Below are 12,081 nucleotides of genomic sequence, written 5' to 3'. Positions count from 1 at the left end.
GATCCAAGTTCCTGCATAAAATCTGAGCTTAAAAATAGGATGAAAAGATAAATATTTATTGGGCTCCAAAATCACCACAGATGGTGATTGCAACCATGAAATTAAAAGATGCTTACTCCTTGGAAGGAAAGTTATGACCAACCTAGACAGCATATTAAAAAGCAGAGACATTACTTTGCCAACAAAGGTCCATCTAGTCAAGGCTATGGTTTTTCCAGTAGTCATGTATGGATGTGAGAATTGGACTATAAAGAAATTTGAGTGGCAAAGAATTGATGCTTTTGAACTGTGGTGTTGGAGAAGACTCTTGAGAGTCCCTTGGACTACAAGAAGATCCAACCAGTCCATCCTAAAGGAAATCAGTCCTGGGTATTCATTGGAAGGACTGATTTTGAAGCTGAAACTCCAATACATTGGCCACCTGATGCAAAGAGCTGACTCATTTGAAAAGACCCTGATGCTGGGAAAGATTGAAGGAGGGAGGAGAAGGGGACGACAGAGGATGAGATGGTTGGATGGAATCACCAACACAATGGATATGGGTTTGGGTGGACTCCGGGAGTTGGTGATGGACAGGGAGGCCTGGCGTTCTGCGGTTCATGCGGTCACAAAGAGTCGGACACGACTGAGCAACTGAACTGAACTGAACTGAGACTGTCAAATGACACAATTATAAAAGAGGTAAGAGACAGGAAAAATGGACTGAGTCATCAAATGTTGTTGGAATATAAATTCCTACAAGTAAACGAGTTTTTGTTAATAGTTACATTTACAACCATCTGTCATGATAAATTATGTAAGTCAGCTGGCATTAGGGTATTACTAGGGGAAAAAAACCAAAACCTCATTTGTACACTATTTATCCCTGGAGGAGGAGATGGCAATCCACTACAGTATTCTTGGCTGGAGAATCACATGGAGACAGGAACCTGGCGGGCTACAGTCTACAGGGTCATGAAGAGAGAGACATGGCTGTAGTGACTTAGCATGCACACACTCACACCATCTAGAGCATTAAATTTTTTGTTGAAAATTGAGCGTAATTATTTAAGAACAGGGTGTGGAGGTGGTTCTTTAGCTAGGTAAGTCATGTTCTCAATATTTTAAAACCTTGTCTGTAGAATTAAACCTGGCCTCCCTTGTTAAACAGAGAACCATGCATTTCCACCTGAAACAATTGATGTTATGCTTAAATTTATGGCAGTAATGACATAGGATTTCCAGAGACAATTATGACTTCCTTAATAATTAAAATTTTAGTGCCAAATCTAGAGCTATGCAAGTCTCTCAGAGGATGACAACACCCTGTCAATCAAGAGAAGGACCAGAAAGACTGAATAAAAATGAACTGATCTTCCATCTCATGGTAGATATGAGAAGGAAGACGACATTTTGTTATGATGCTGCTGCATGGAAAGTAGCTACTTCACCAACTTGAGTCTCTCAGTGAGGAAGCCCACTTAAATGAGGCCCCATGATCAGTTAACTTTTTCCAGCATATAAAGGAACTAAGGGGTAGAGTGCTACGTTGGCAGGATATCAGTTCATTCTTAAAGTGAAGCATTCAAATACCAGAATTATGGTAAAAAATGATACCCTCTCCTAAAGTGGGTTTCAGCTTGTCCTGATGGCAGTGGCCATCAGCACCTAGTGGCACCAGGACCCACTGGTGGCAGTGGGTCAAGAATGCTTGGCATCTTTCAAAGGATGAGACAAAGAAAGACTTGTTCTCTGTCTAGTACAAGTTTCCAATGTCTCAGACACTCATTTAGAAGGAAATCCTACTTATAAACTAATAGCTTAGAATCTAACTAGCCTTAATATAAATTCTCAAAATATTTTATATAGATTTAACATGATGTATTTTTTCCATGAATCTTGACCACTACAAAAGCAAAAAAAGAAAAACTAGTAATCATGCTTTGTCAGAACTTTGCTAAGAGTTGTTTACCACCTGCTGTGGCTTGGATGTTTCCCCACTCCCTCAATTCACAGGTTGAAATAATTCCCAATGTGACAGTATTAGATGGAGGGGCCTTTGGGAGGTGATTAAATCATGAGGGCGGAATCCCCCTAAATGGGTTTGTTGTTGTTTAGTTGCTAAGTTGTGTCTGACTCTTTGCGACCCCATGGACTGTAGCCCACCAGGTTCCTTTGTCCATGGGATTTCCCAGGCAAGAATACTTGAGTGTGTTGCCATTTTCTTCTCCAGGGGATCTTCCCGACCCAAGGATTGAACTTGTGTCTCCTGCACTGGCAGGCAGATTCTTTACTACTGAGCCACCAGAGAAGCCCCAATGGACTTAATGCTCTTATGTAAAAGGAATCCCTCAAAGTTCCATTTCATCATGTGAAGATTCAGTGAAAAGATGGCCATCTGTCATCCAAGAAGCAGGCCCTCTCCAAGCAACAAGTCTGGTGGCACTTTGGTCGTGGACTTCCTAGCCTCCAGAAATGTAAGAAACAAATTTCTCCTGTGTAATTCTGTTATAGCAGGATAAACTAAGACACCATTTCACCAAAGATGGCAATTCTGCTAATGATACATGAGTCACAAATTGACATGCTTATATCAGTCTGAATTTGTAGCGATCACATTTATGATAATTCCATTTATAAATTTAAGAATCTATTTTCATTATGTTCAATCATATAGGAAGGCCAGAGCACTTACATGGGCTTCCCTGGTGGCTCAGATGATAAAAAAAATCTGCCTGCAATGCAGGAGACCTGGTTTTGATACCTGGGTCAGGAATATCCCCTGGAGAAGGGAATGCTACCCACCCTAGTAGAGTCTCTCAAGATAGTAAAGGGAACAAATAAAATATCTATTATACAAAGGAGGCATTAGAAATGACTAGGTAGAGAACTATTGTTTTAAAGTTTACAGGCAGTGAAAATAAAATCAAGCACTTCTGGTTCATTTGCTTATTTATCTCCTTACTTATTTATTTATTTTTGGTTGCTTTGGTTACTTGGAGGATTTATATTTACATTAGAAAAAGCACCAATTCCCTGCTGACATTCTTCCTATCAACCACGATCTTATGGACTGCCAGTGCCTTCACTTTTATCTCCTTTTCACATTTCACTTTATCTTCCCCGCATGTTACTAGAAATAAAGCTCTTAACATTTCAGAAGGTCAGGTGGCTCCACAGGTCCCATCTGCTCCAGTAAGTCAACATAATCACAGGTCCCTTTGCTGCTTTCTTAGCTGTGTTCCTCTAAAAGCAGTAAAAATAATCTTAGTTTTCTCTTCTGGCAATTTCAACTTGAATGGTTGACCAAACTTTAAGACCATGCCAAATTTGAATTCCTAACTCCACCATGTACTCTTTCTTGATGTACTCTTTCTTGATGTATATGGGGTGTTCCTTTGAGTATATATCTGGACATTTACCAGTCAAAACAGCTTGAGGTCTCCTAGTCTTTTTATACTAACATCAACTTTTCTTTAATTAGTGAGAAGGAACCAAAAAAAAAAAAAACAAACCTAAAAACAACACCTGAATCCAGTGTTACCATTTGTGATATACTAATTGGCACATGCAAGTTGATAATTAGTCATTTTCAGGATAAGCATCCCTTCATTTTCCCAGAAGAAATTTAATAAGAGTGTTTCCAGATATAGTGCAATCTCTGTACCAGCTACATATATAATTCCTTCCTATCCTCACCCTTTGGCTTATTCCTCTCATTTTGGAGGACCAATGCCCAAAGGCACAGACGTCCAGAATTGAGACATGGGGATATCCTCTGACTCAACCCTTGAGAGAATAAGGGTGGTAGGGAGAGGATGCCTACCCCAAATCCACGGTTCACTGTTCTGCTGTTGACTTCCTAAAAAATCAACAGCAACAGGAGCATACAGGAGACCATGAGCTATCTAAGAGCTAAGGAGTCCTTTGAGATCTCTCAGTGGTTCCTAGTCTACAAGCATATTTGTAAATAATGCCACTATCAACACTGGGTAGCATGTATCTTTTCAAATCACATTTTTTTGTCTTTTCAGGATACGTACCCATGAGTGGAACTGCTAGATCAGACAGTAATTCTATTCTTAGTTTTTTGAGGAACGTCAACACTGTTTTCCATAGTGGCTATACCAATTTACATTCTCAACAGTATACTAGGGTTCTCTTTCCTCCACATCCTCACCGATATTTGCTATTTATAGACTTTTTGATGATAGCCATTTTGACAACTATGAGATGATATATCATTGTGGTTTTGATTTATCAATACATTTCCCTGATGATTAGTGATGCTGAGCATCTTTTCATGCACTGGTTGGCCATCTGCATGTCTCCTTTGGAAAATATCTATTCAGATCCTCTGCCCATTTTTAGTTGAGTTTGTGTATTTTTTTTTTTTTTTTTTAGCTATTTATTTGTAGGGCTTCTTTAGATATTTTGGCTATTAACCTCTTAACAGATGTATGATTTGCAAATACTTTCTCCCATTCTGTAGGCTGTCTTTTCATTTTGTTGATGGTTTTCTTTGCTGTCTACAAGCTATGAAGTTTAATTCAGTTCAGTTCAGTGGCCCAGTTGTGTCCGACTTTTTGTGACCCCATGGACTGCAGCACACCAGGTTTCCCTGCCCGTCACCAACTCCTGGAGTTTACCCAAACTCATGTCCATTGAGTCGATGATGCCATCCAACCATCTCATCCTCTGTCTTCTCCTTCTCCTCCCACCCTCAATCTTTCCCAGCATCAGGGTCTTTTCAAATGAGTCAGCTCTTTGCATCAGGTGGCCAAAGTATTGGAGTTTCAGCTTCAGCATCAGTCCTTCCAACGAACACGCAGGACTGATCTCCTTTAGGATGGACTGGTTGGATCTCCTTGCAGTCCAAGGGACTCTCAAGAGTCTTCTCCAACACTACAGTTCAAAAGCATCAATTCTTCAGCACTATTTATTTTTTCTTTTTCTTGCCTTGGAAGACAGACCCAAAAGATATTGCTAAAATTTATGTCAAAGAGTGTTCTGCCTACATTCTCTTCTAGGAGTGTTAAGGTTTCAGGTTTACATTTAAGTCTTGAATCCATTTTAAATTTATTTTTGTATACAGTGTAAGAAAACGTTCTAATTTGATTCTTTTACATATGGCTGTCCAGTTTTTCCAGTACAACTTATTGGTGAGACTGTCTTTTCTCCAATAATGAAAGGGTTTTAAATGATTTTAAAACAATATGAACCTATTTGTGATTTACAAAGATAATTTAGGCAGTAATGCTGACAGTTATCTTTTACTCACAAATGAAGGTGGTAACCTACCCACTTCTTAAAATTAAACAACCAAAGTCAAGACTTTACACTATTGAACTATACAATAATACAAAATTGTGCTTCACTTACGCAAAAGATTTTAATTGTATAGCAACTGTTATTAGGCACTGTGTCAGAGTTAAAAACTGTACTAGAGATAGAAACAGAGTCCCTTGTTCCCTCTAAAGAACTCTCATCAAGAAAGACAAAAATAAATCCATGTGACAGGCACCATAAAAAACAAACAAACAAAAAAAACCCGACAAGACAAAGTGCAATGGAACCCTTAGTCTGGGTTTTAAAGGAGGTAAACAAGGGGGCCAGAAGGGGAGGAATAAAGGTGCACTTAGGCAACACCTTCTTGCATGTTAGTCAAGCACAAGGTATAGAAGTGACTGTCTTCTACAGTGATTGTCTTCTAAAGAAAGCAAAATGATAAAAGACAGTAAAAAAGATCAGAGTAGCAGCAGAAACCCACTCTTTGGGGATGGACAGAGGAAAAAGAATTGACAAATGAGATAAAACAATTCCAGCACTAGGAAGAGAATCAAAACAGCAATGAAAACAGAGTGAACACATTTCAAGTAAAAGGGAATGGTTATTAGCAATAAATGCTACCGTCAGAACAAGCAAAGTAAAGCCAGAAGCAAATCCACTGGACTTGGCAGGTGGGGGATTGCTGGAGTCATTGGGCAAAACACCTTTTATGAGAGGCCAGACCGAGCCTGACTATGGGAGAGATAGTGTGAACTGAAACCAAAGGACCAGTGTCACTGAATCCTGGCAATGAATATTGGAAAGTAGTTTTTTAAAACAAATTACATTTTTAAAGAATAGTGCACGATAAAAAGAATAAAGGAATAAAAACATCAAGATGGAATAATGAAAGACAAAGTATTTGGTAATCCCATTTCATTCTAATACTGATTATAAGGCTCTTAATAATACGCAATGATGTATTTTTAATGTTCAATTTTAATTTTTGTATTGAGCTAGCAGGTGGTAAGATTTTACTTTTGGCAGTTTGACATCTATACTTGAAAGAGTCCCAAGACCTAACCAGGTATCAACTAGACAGATGGTCAAGATACAAAGACATTCTGCACCTTACTTTTTTTTTTTTTCCTAGAGGTCATTAAAACCAAATGGTGTCATAAGAATGTTAGGCTTATTATTCTTGAGGTGGTCAACATGTTTTAAAAGCTCTCTTTATTCTTGTGTATCTGAGATTTAAAAAAATGACAAAATATCTGATCCACTCCGCTAAAGATAGATGAAAAAGAAAAAACTGAAAAGGAACCTTCTGCTAGGCTTAAAACAAAATTAGTTTTTAAAATAATAATCTTTTAAATCAGTATCCTTATTAAACAAGCAGCATATAGGAATAAGGTGGAATAAGCTGGATGGTGGTGGTGACATTTAGAATATTATTACAAATTACACTGCCTGTTCTTAAAAATGAGGCCTTATTTCCTGAGGCAGCAACATACATGTCTAATGTTTTACACTATAAATTTACAGTCAGTAAAATAATCTAATTACTTTAATAATAAAATCATAGGAGGGCAATCTCAAGTAGCACCAACATATATCAATGGACGCACTGAAGTAGAAGGGAAGTCATAATAGGATGTGAAACTTTAGAAAAACATAAAATGTTAGTAATGATTTTTCACAAAAATAGTATTTCTTCACACTCTAGGGAATTTAAAAATCCCTAGCATGAGAACCACTTACCGAGCTCTTCATTTTCGATGACTTCAAATGTGGCCCAGATATCATCTTTTGTAGGAATTATATTTTTTATTGCTAATATGTCATTAGTTAACTCTTCTGCTTCCATCACAGGAGATATCTGCAAGAGAAGCAACATTTCTTCAGAATATACGTCAAACACAGAAGTGGCCTTATGCTAGGGAGGTAACACCTGCCCGCCATCTACCACCTAATGATACTACAAGTGTCCTCTTAGTACATTTAACTAGTTTCTCTAAGCACCTAGGGGAAACAGCTTATTCAGATCTTCTCCATAATGTATACATTTTCATGTATGTGTAAAAAGTACCCATATAATCGGGAAGAATTTTTTTTTTTTTAACTCAGTGAAAAATTAAATAACTCAAAAAGGGAAGAATATACCTATTCATACTCAGAAAGACCTTCCACAGATATTGGATCCTATGGCCTTGTAGGCAAAAATCTTTTCACTCAGTTCTATAATCAGGAGTTCAAAATGGCTCAGTTATTCAGTTTGGGCTCTAAATTACACACAGTTGACTGCGTCCACCATGCCAAAAAGCCCCAGGTTTAGTGGTGTGTGGTGTGCCCCGCCATGCCAAGTGACAGATGTTGGGACGCCAAAGTCTGCTTTCAGGCCAAGGGCAGAGTCTGCAGCGTCAGCCTGGAGGCCAGCTCTCTGAGACTCTCAGAGCCTCGGGCCACTGCATAAGCACACCACCTTCTTCAGGGACTTTGGGGATTTTTCATTTGTTTTCTTCCTGTTTTTGTTTTTACCAGTCTTATAGACATGCTGGCCAAAAGCAAGTTGGCTTTCTCCAATTAGAATTTAGTTACAATGCTAAACAAATAGAATATGATTTAAGCATTAGAATAGTGCAGCTGCAGCCTCATTTCCACATTTTCAGTACAAGTATGCACCATTTAAAAATTTCTTAGAAAATGTGTTCATTTCCATTTCTCCTGTCCCTTATTGATCATAAGCATATTGCACATATATAAATAATATAAAACATCTTTCATTAGAGGTAACTCATATAGTCTGTCTTTTGGAGTTCATGGAATTTAGTGCTACGTTTGGAATACATTAGGCTTCCCTGGGGGCTCAGATGGTAGAGAATCTGCCTGCAAAGCGGGAGACCTGGGTTCAATTCCTGGGTCAGGAAGATTCCCCCGGAGAAGGGAATAGCTACCCAGTCCAGTATTCTTGACTGGAGAGAGCCTAGCAGGCTACAGTCCATGGGGTCACAAAGAATTGGGACATGACTGAGCAACTAACACTGACTTGGAATATATTAATGATGCAGTGAAGTCCATTATTTGATATTTAGAAAAGAACAATGTAGTACAACCTTAAAAGAAAAAAAATTAGCATATGGCAAAAGCAGAGAATTTTAAGGAATAGAAAGCCTTTGACTGTGTGGATCACAATAAACTGTGGAAAATTCTGAAAGAGATGGGAATACCAGACCACCTGACCTGCCTCTTGAGAAACCTGTATACAGGTCAGGAAGCAACAGTTAGAACTGGACATGGAACAACAGACTGGTTCCAAATAGGAAAAGGAGTACGTCAAGGCTGTATATTGTCATCCTGCTTATTTAACTTATATGCAGAGTACATCGTGAGAAACGCTGGGATGGAAGAAACACAAGCTGGAATCAAGATTGCCAGGAGAAATATCAATAACCTCAGATATGCAGATGACACCACCCTTATGGCAGAAAGTGAAGAGGAACTAAAAAGCCTCTTGATGAAAGTAAAAGAGGAGAGTGAAAAAGTTGGCTTAAAGCTCAACATTCAGAAAACTAAGATCATGGCATCTGGTCCCATCACTTCATGGGAAATAGATGGGGAAACAGTGTCAGACTTTATTTTTGGGGACTCCAAAATCATTGCAGATGGTGATTGCAGCCATGAAATTAAAAGACGCTTGCTCCTTGGAAGGAAAGTTATGACCAGCCTGGATAGCATATTAAAAAGCAGAGACATTCCTTTGCCAACAAAGGTCCATCTAGTCAAGGCTACGGTTTTTCCAGTAGTCATGTATGGATGTGAGAGTTGGACTGTGAAGAAAGCTGAGCACTGAAGAATTGATGCTTTTGAACTGTGGTGTTGGAGAAGACTCTTGAGAGTCCCTTGGACTGCAAGGAGATCCAACCAGTCCATCCTAAAGGAGATCTCTCCTGGGTGTTCATTGGAAGGACTGATGTTGAAGCTGAAACTCCAATACTTTGGCCACCTCATGCGAAGAGTTGACTCATTGGAAAAGACCCTGATGCTGGCAAGGATTGGGGATAGGAGGAGAAGGGGATGACGGAGGATGAGATGGCTGGATGGCATCACCAACTCAATGGACATGAGTTTAGGTAAACTCCAGGAGTTGATGATGGACAGGGAGGCTTGGCGTGCTGCGGTTCATGGCGTCGCAGAGTCGGACAGGACTGAGCGACTGAACTGAGAAAACTTAGTAGATGAATGACTTCAGTGATGTCACTCATCAGAATGGCTTTACCATTTTTTAAGCAGTATAGCCCTTCCCTAAAATAATAAATTACTGAGAAACCAAACTGGTGAAATAGTCAGCAGGGAGTTCCTCAGGTTGACATAGGAATGGAAGATTGGAACTCATTTCCTTGTTCCAGGTAATACCCAAGGCCCCTCTTAAGAATACCTAGAACTCTACAAAGCATACTTTGGAATTAATTACTGTAAGTGATACATAAACAGATATAATGAACATCAGACTTGGAATATCATGACTTATGTTTGCATCCAGGCTTTAGTGTTATTAATTCCCATTTCTACTCATATGAACATGATACATCACCTGCTTCACCTGCCTCCTTGGGTTGAGGTATTGACTGGCTGAAATAAATATAAGAGCTGTGCAAAGTCTTAAGCACTAACCAGATGTTTACTTTTGTATAGTTTTTGCTATGTTTTTCAAGAGAATTTAGAGTTTTTGTAGGTGAAACTGGACACTCTTTTATGTGAATATACTTAAAATACAAATTTTTCTCATTTTTAATAACTTCTGTTAAGGCTCTATTAGATAAAATTAAAATGAGCTAGTGAAGAATTTATGGGTAAGTGGAGTTAAGTCATGTGCTTTGACTATCCCTTTCAGCATAAGTGATAGACTTATGCTGAGATATCTCTACTACTTCCTCATGTCCCCTGTGATCAACATCATATGTTCAGCATAACAAACAGATGTGGCCAAGGAGTGCAAGGCAGCTCGTGTTAGTTCCACAGATGAGTAACCAGTGTCAAAGAATCATATGTAATCATTTGTGCGTGTGCGTGCTTAGTCGCTCAGTTTGTCCAACCCTTTGCAACCCCACGGACTGTAACCACCAGGCTCTTCTGTCCATGGGATTGTCCAGGCAACCATACTGGAGTGGATTATCATTTCTTCCTCTAGGGGATCTTCCTGACCCAGGTATCGAATCTGCATCTTCTGCACTGCAGGTGGATTCTTTACCACTGTGCCAACTGAGAATATCCCTGTATGTGATCATTAAACATATATAAAATAATAATTACAGTATCTTTGACATAACTAAATTCCAGAAATATTTAATGTTAAGACTCTGTTTTATCTTGCACCTTAAAAAAGCTAAGAAGCTAAAGCTGAATTTCTACTGTTAGATGGCAGCATGTCTATCCTATGCACAAAGAAAGCAGTCTTACTCGCTTAAGGCTGACTAAGTACAGAATATGGTAACATGAGAAGGATCTTTTAAATTCAAAACAAATGGCTAGCTAAAGTTACCAAGGAAGAGAAGAGTTATTTCATATTCCAGTACACTGAAATATTGGAAGCTAAAGTATAGGATTGGCTTTCCTGGTGGCTCAGCAGTCAAGAATCCACCTGCCAATGCAGGAGATGCAGGTTTGATCCCTGGGTTGGGAAGATCCTCTGGAGAAGAGAATGGCTACCCACTCCAGTATTCTTGGCAGGAGAATCTCATGGACAGAGGAGGCTGGTGGGCTAAAGGCCATGGGGTTGCAAAAAGTTGGACACAACTTAGTGACAAAACAACAACAACAAAGTCTAGGATACAAGGGTGGGGGATTTATACTAGTTGTTATTTATTAAGCACTTATGTACCATGTGGCTGTGGTTTTCCCAGTAGTCATGTATGGATGTGAGAGTTGACTATAAAGAAAGCTGAGCACCAAAGAATTGATGCTTTTGTGGGAAAAGACTCTTGGGTGTCCCTTGGACTGCAAGGAGATCCAACCAGTCCATCCTAAAGGAAATCAGTCCTGAATATTCAATGGAAGGACTGATGCTGAAGCTGAAACTCCAAACTTTGGCCAGCTGATGCGAAGAGGTGACTCATTTGAAAAGACCCTGATGCTGGAAGATTGAGGGCAGGAGAAGAAGGGGATGACAGAGGATGAGATGGTTGGGTGGCATCACCAACTCAATGGACATGAGTCTGAGTAAACTCCGGGAGTTGGTGATGGACAGGGAGGCCTGGTGTGCTGCAGTCCATGGGGTCGCAAAGAGTCGGACACGACTTAGCGATTGAACTGAACTGACTATGTACCATGATATCTGCTAAGTGTTTTACAGGCAGGATCTTACCAAGTCCTCAAATTAATGCTATTATATAAATATTGTAATTCTCCATCATTAGAAAGGTAAGAAATAGAGACTCAGATGGGAGTATATATATTGCCTAATGTCAAGAAGGTAGGAAGATGAATAGCAGATGTTAGAGCTCAGGTTGTTCTATAGAACCTATAGAGCATCCTAACCGCAACCAACAGAACATAGGGTGGTCTCCAAATGACTAAAACACGGGATTCCCAGAGGATATTGGCAGGAAGAGTCCAACTTGTCATGATTTGAATTGGACATATAAAATAACATAGAAAAAATAATGGAAAATTCAAGATATACAGACTAATGTTAACACTTATGATTTTCAACAGTATTCTTTATATTCCATATTTGGGACTCACCCGAATTATAATACTGCAGTCAGGTTCCTTTCTTTCTACATATACTTCAATTAACAAATCTCCAGCCTGGGAAACCTAAAAAGGGCAGATATG

The 12,081-nt window shown here is 39.2% G+C and overlaps 1 protein-coding gene across 7 annotated transcripts in view; it reads right to left on the bottom strand.

Moving 5' to 3' along the window:
- ARAP2 (ArfGAP with RhoGAP domain, ankyrin repeat and PH domain 2) overlaps nt 1-12,081 on the bottom strand; it is a 795,317-nt gene that overhangs the window by 44,206 nt on the left and 739,030 nt on the right. For all 7 annotated transcript variants that reach the window (XM_081527801.1, XM_081528170.1, XM_081527881.1 and 4 more), the window contains 2 exons: nt 11,989-12,063; nt 7,009-7,126 (listed from right to left, as the gene is read on the bottom strand). In XM_081527801.1, coding sequence (XP_081383927.1) covers nt 7,009-7,126; nt 11,989-12,063 — 193 coding nt within the window. The remainder of the gene's footprint in view (nt 1-7,008; nt 7,127-11,988; nt 12,064-12,081) is intronic.

The sequence above is a fragment of the Giraffa tippelskirchi genome, chromosome 1 (assembly GCF_054371585.1).
Source record: "Giraffa tippelskirchi isolate mGirTip1 chromosome 1, T2T-mGirTip1v1.2.pri, whole genome shotgun sequence".
NCBI lineage: Eukaryota > Metazoa > Chordata > Mammalia > Artiodactyla > Giraffidae > Giraffa > Giraffa tippelskirchi.
The sequence above is the reverse complement of the archived record's forward strand: the minus strand, read 5'-3'. Positions and strand labels throughout refer to the sequence as shown.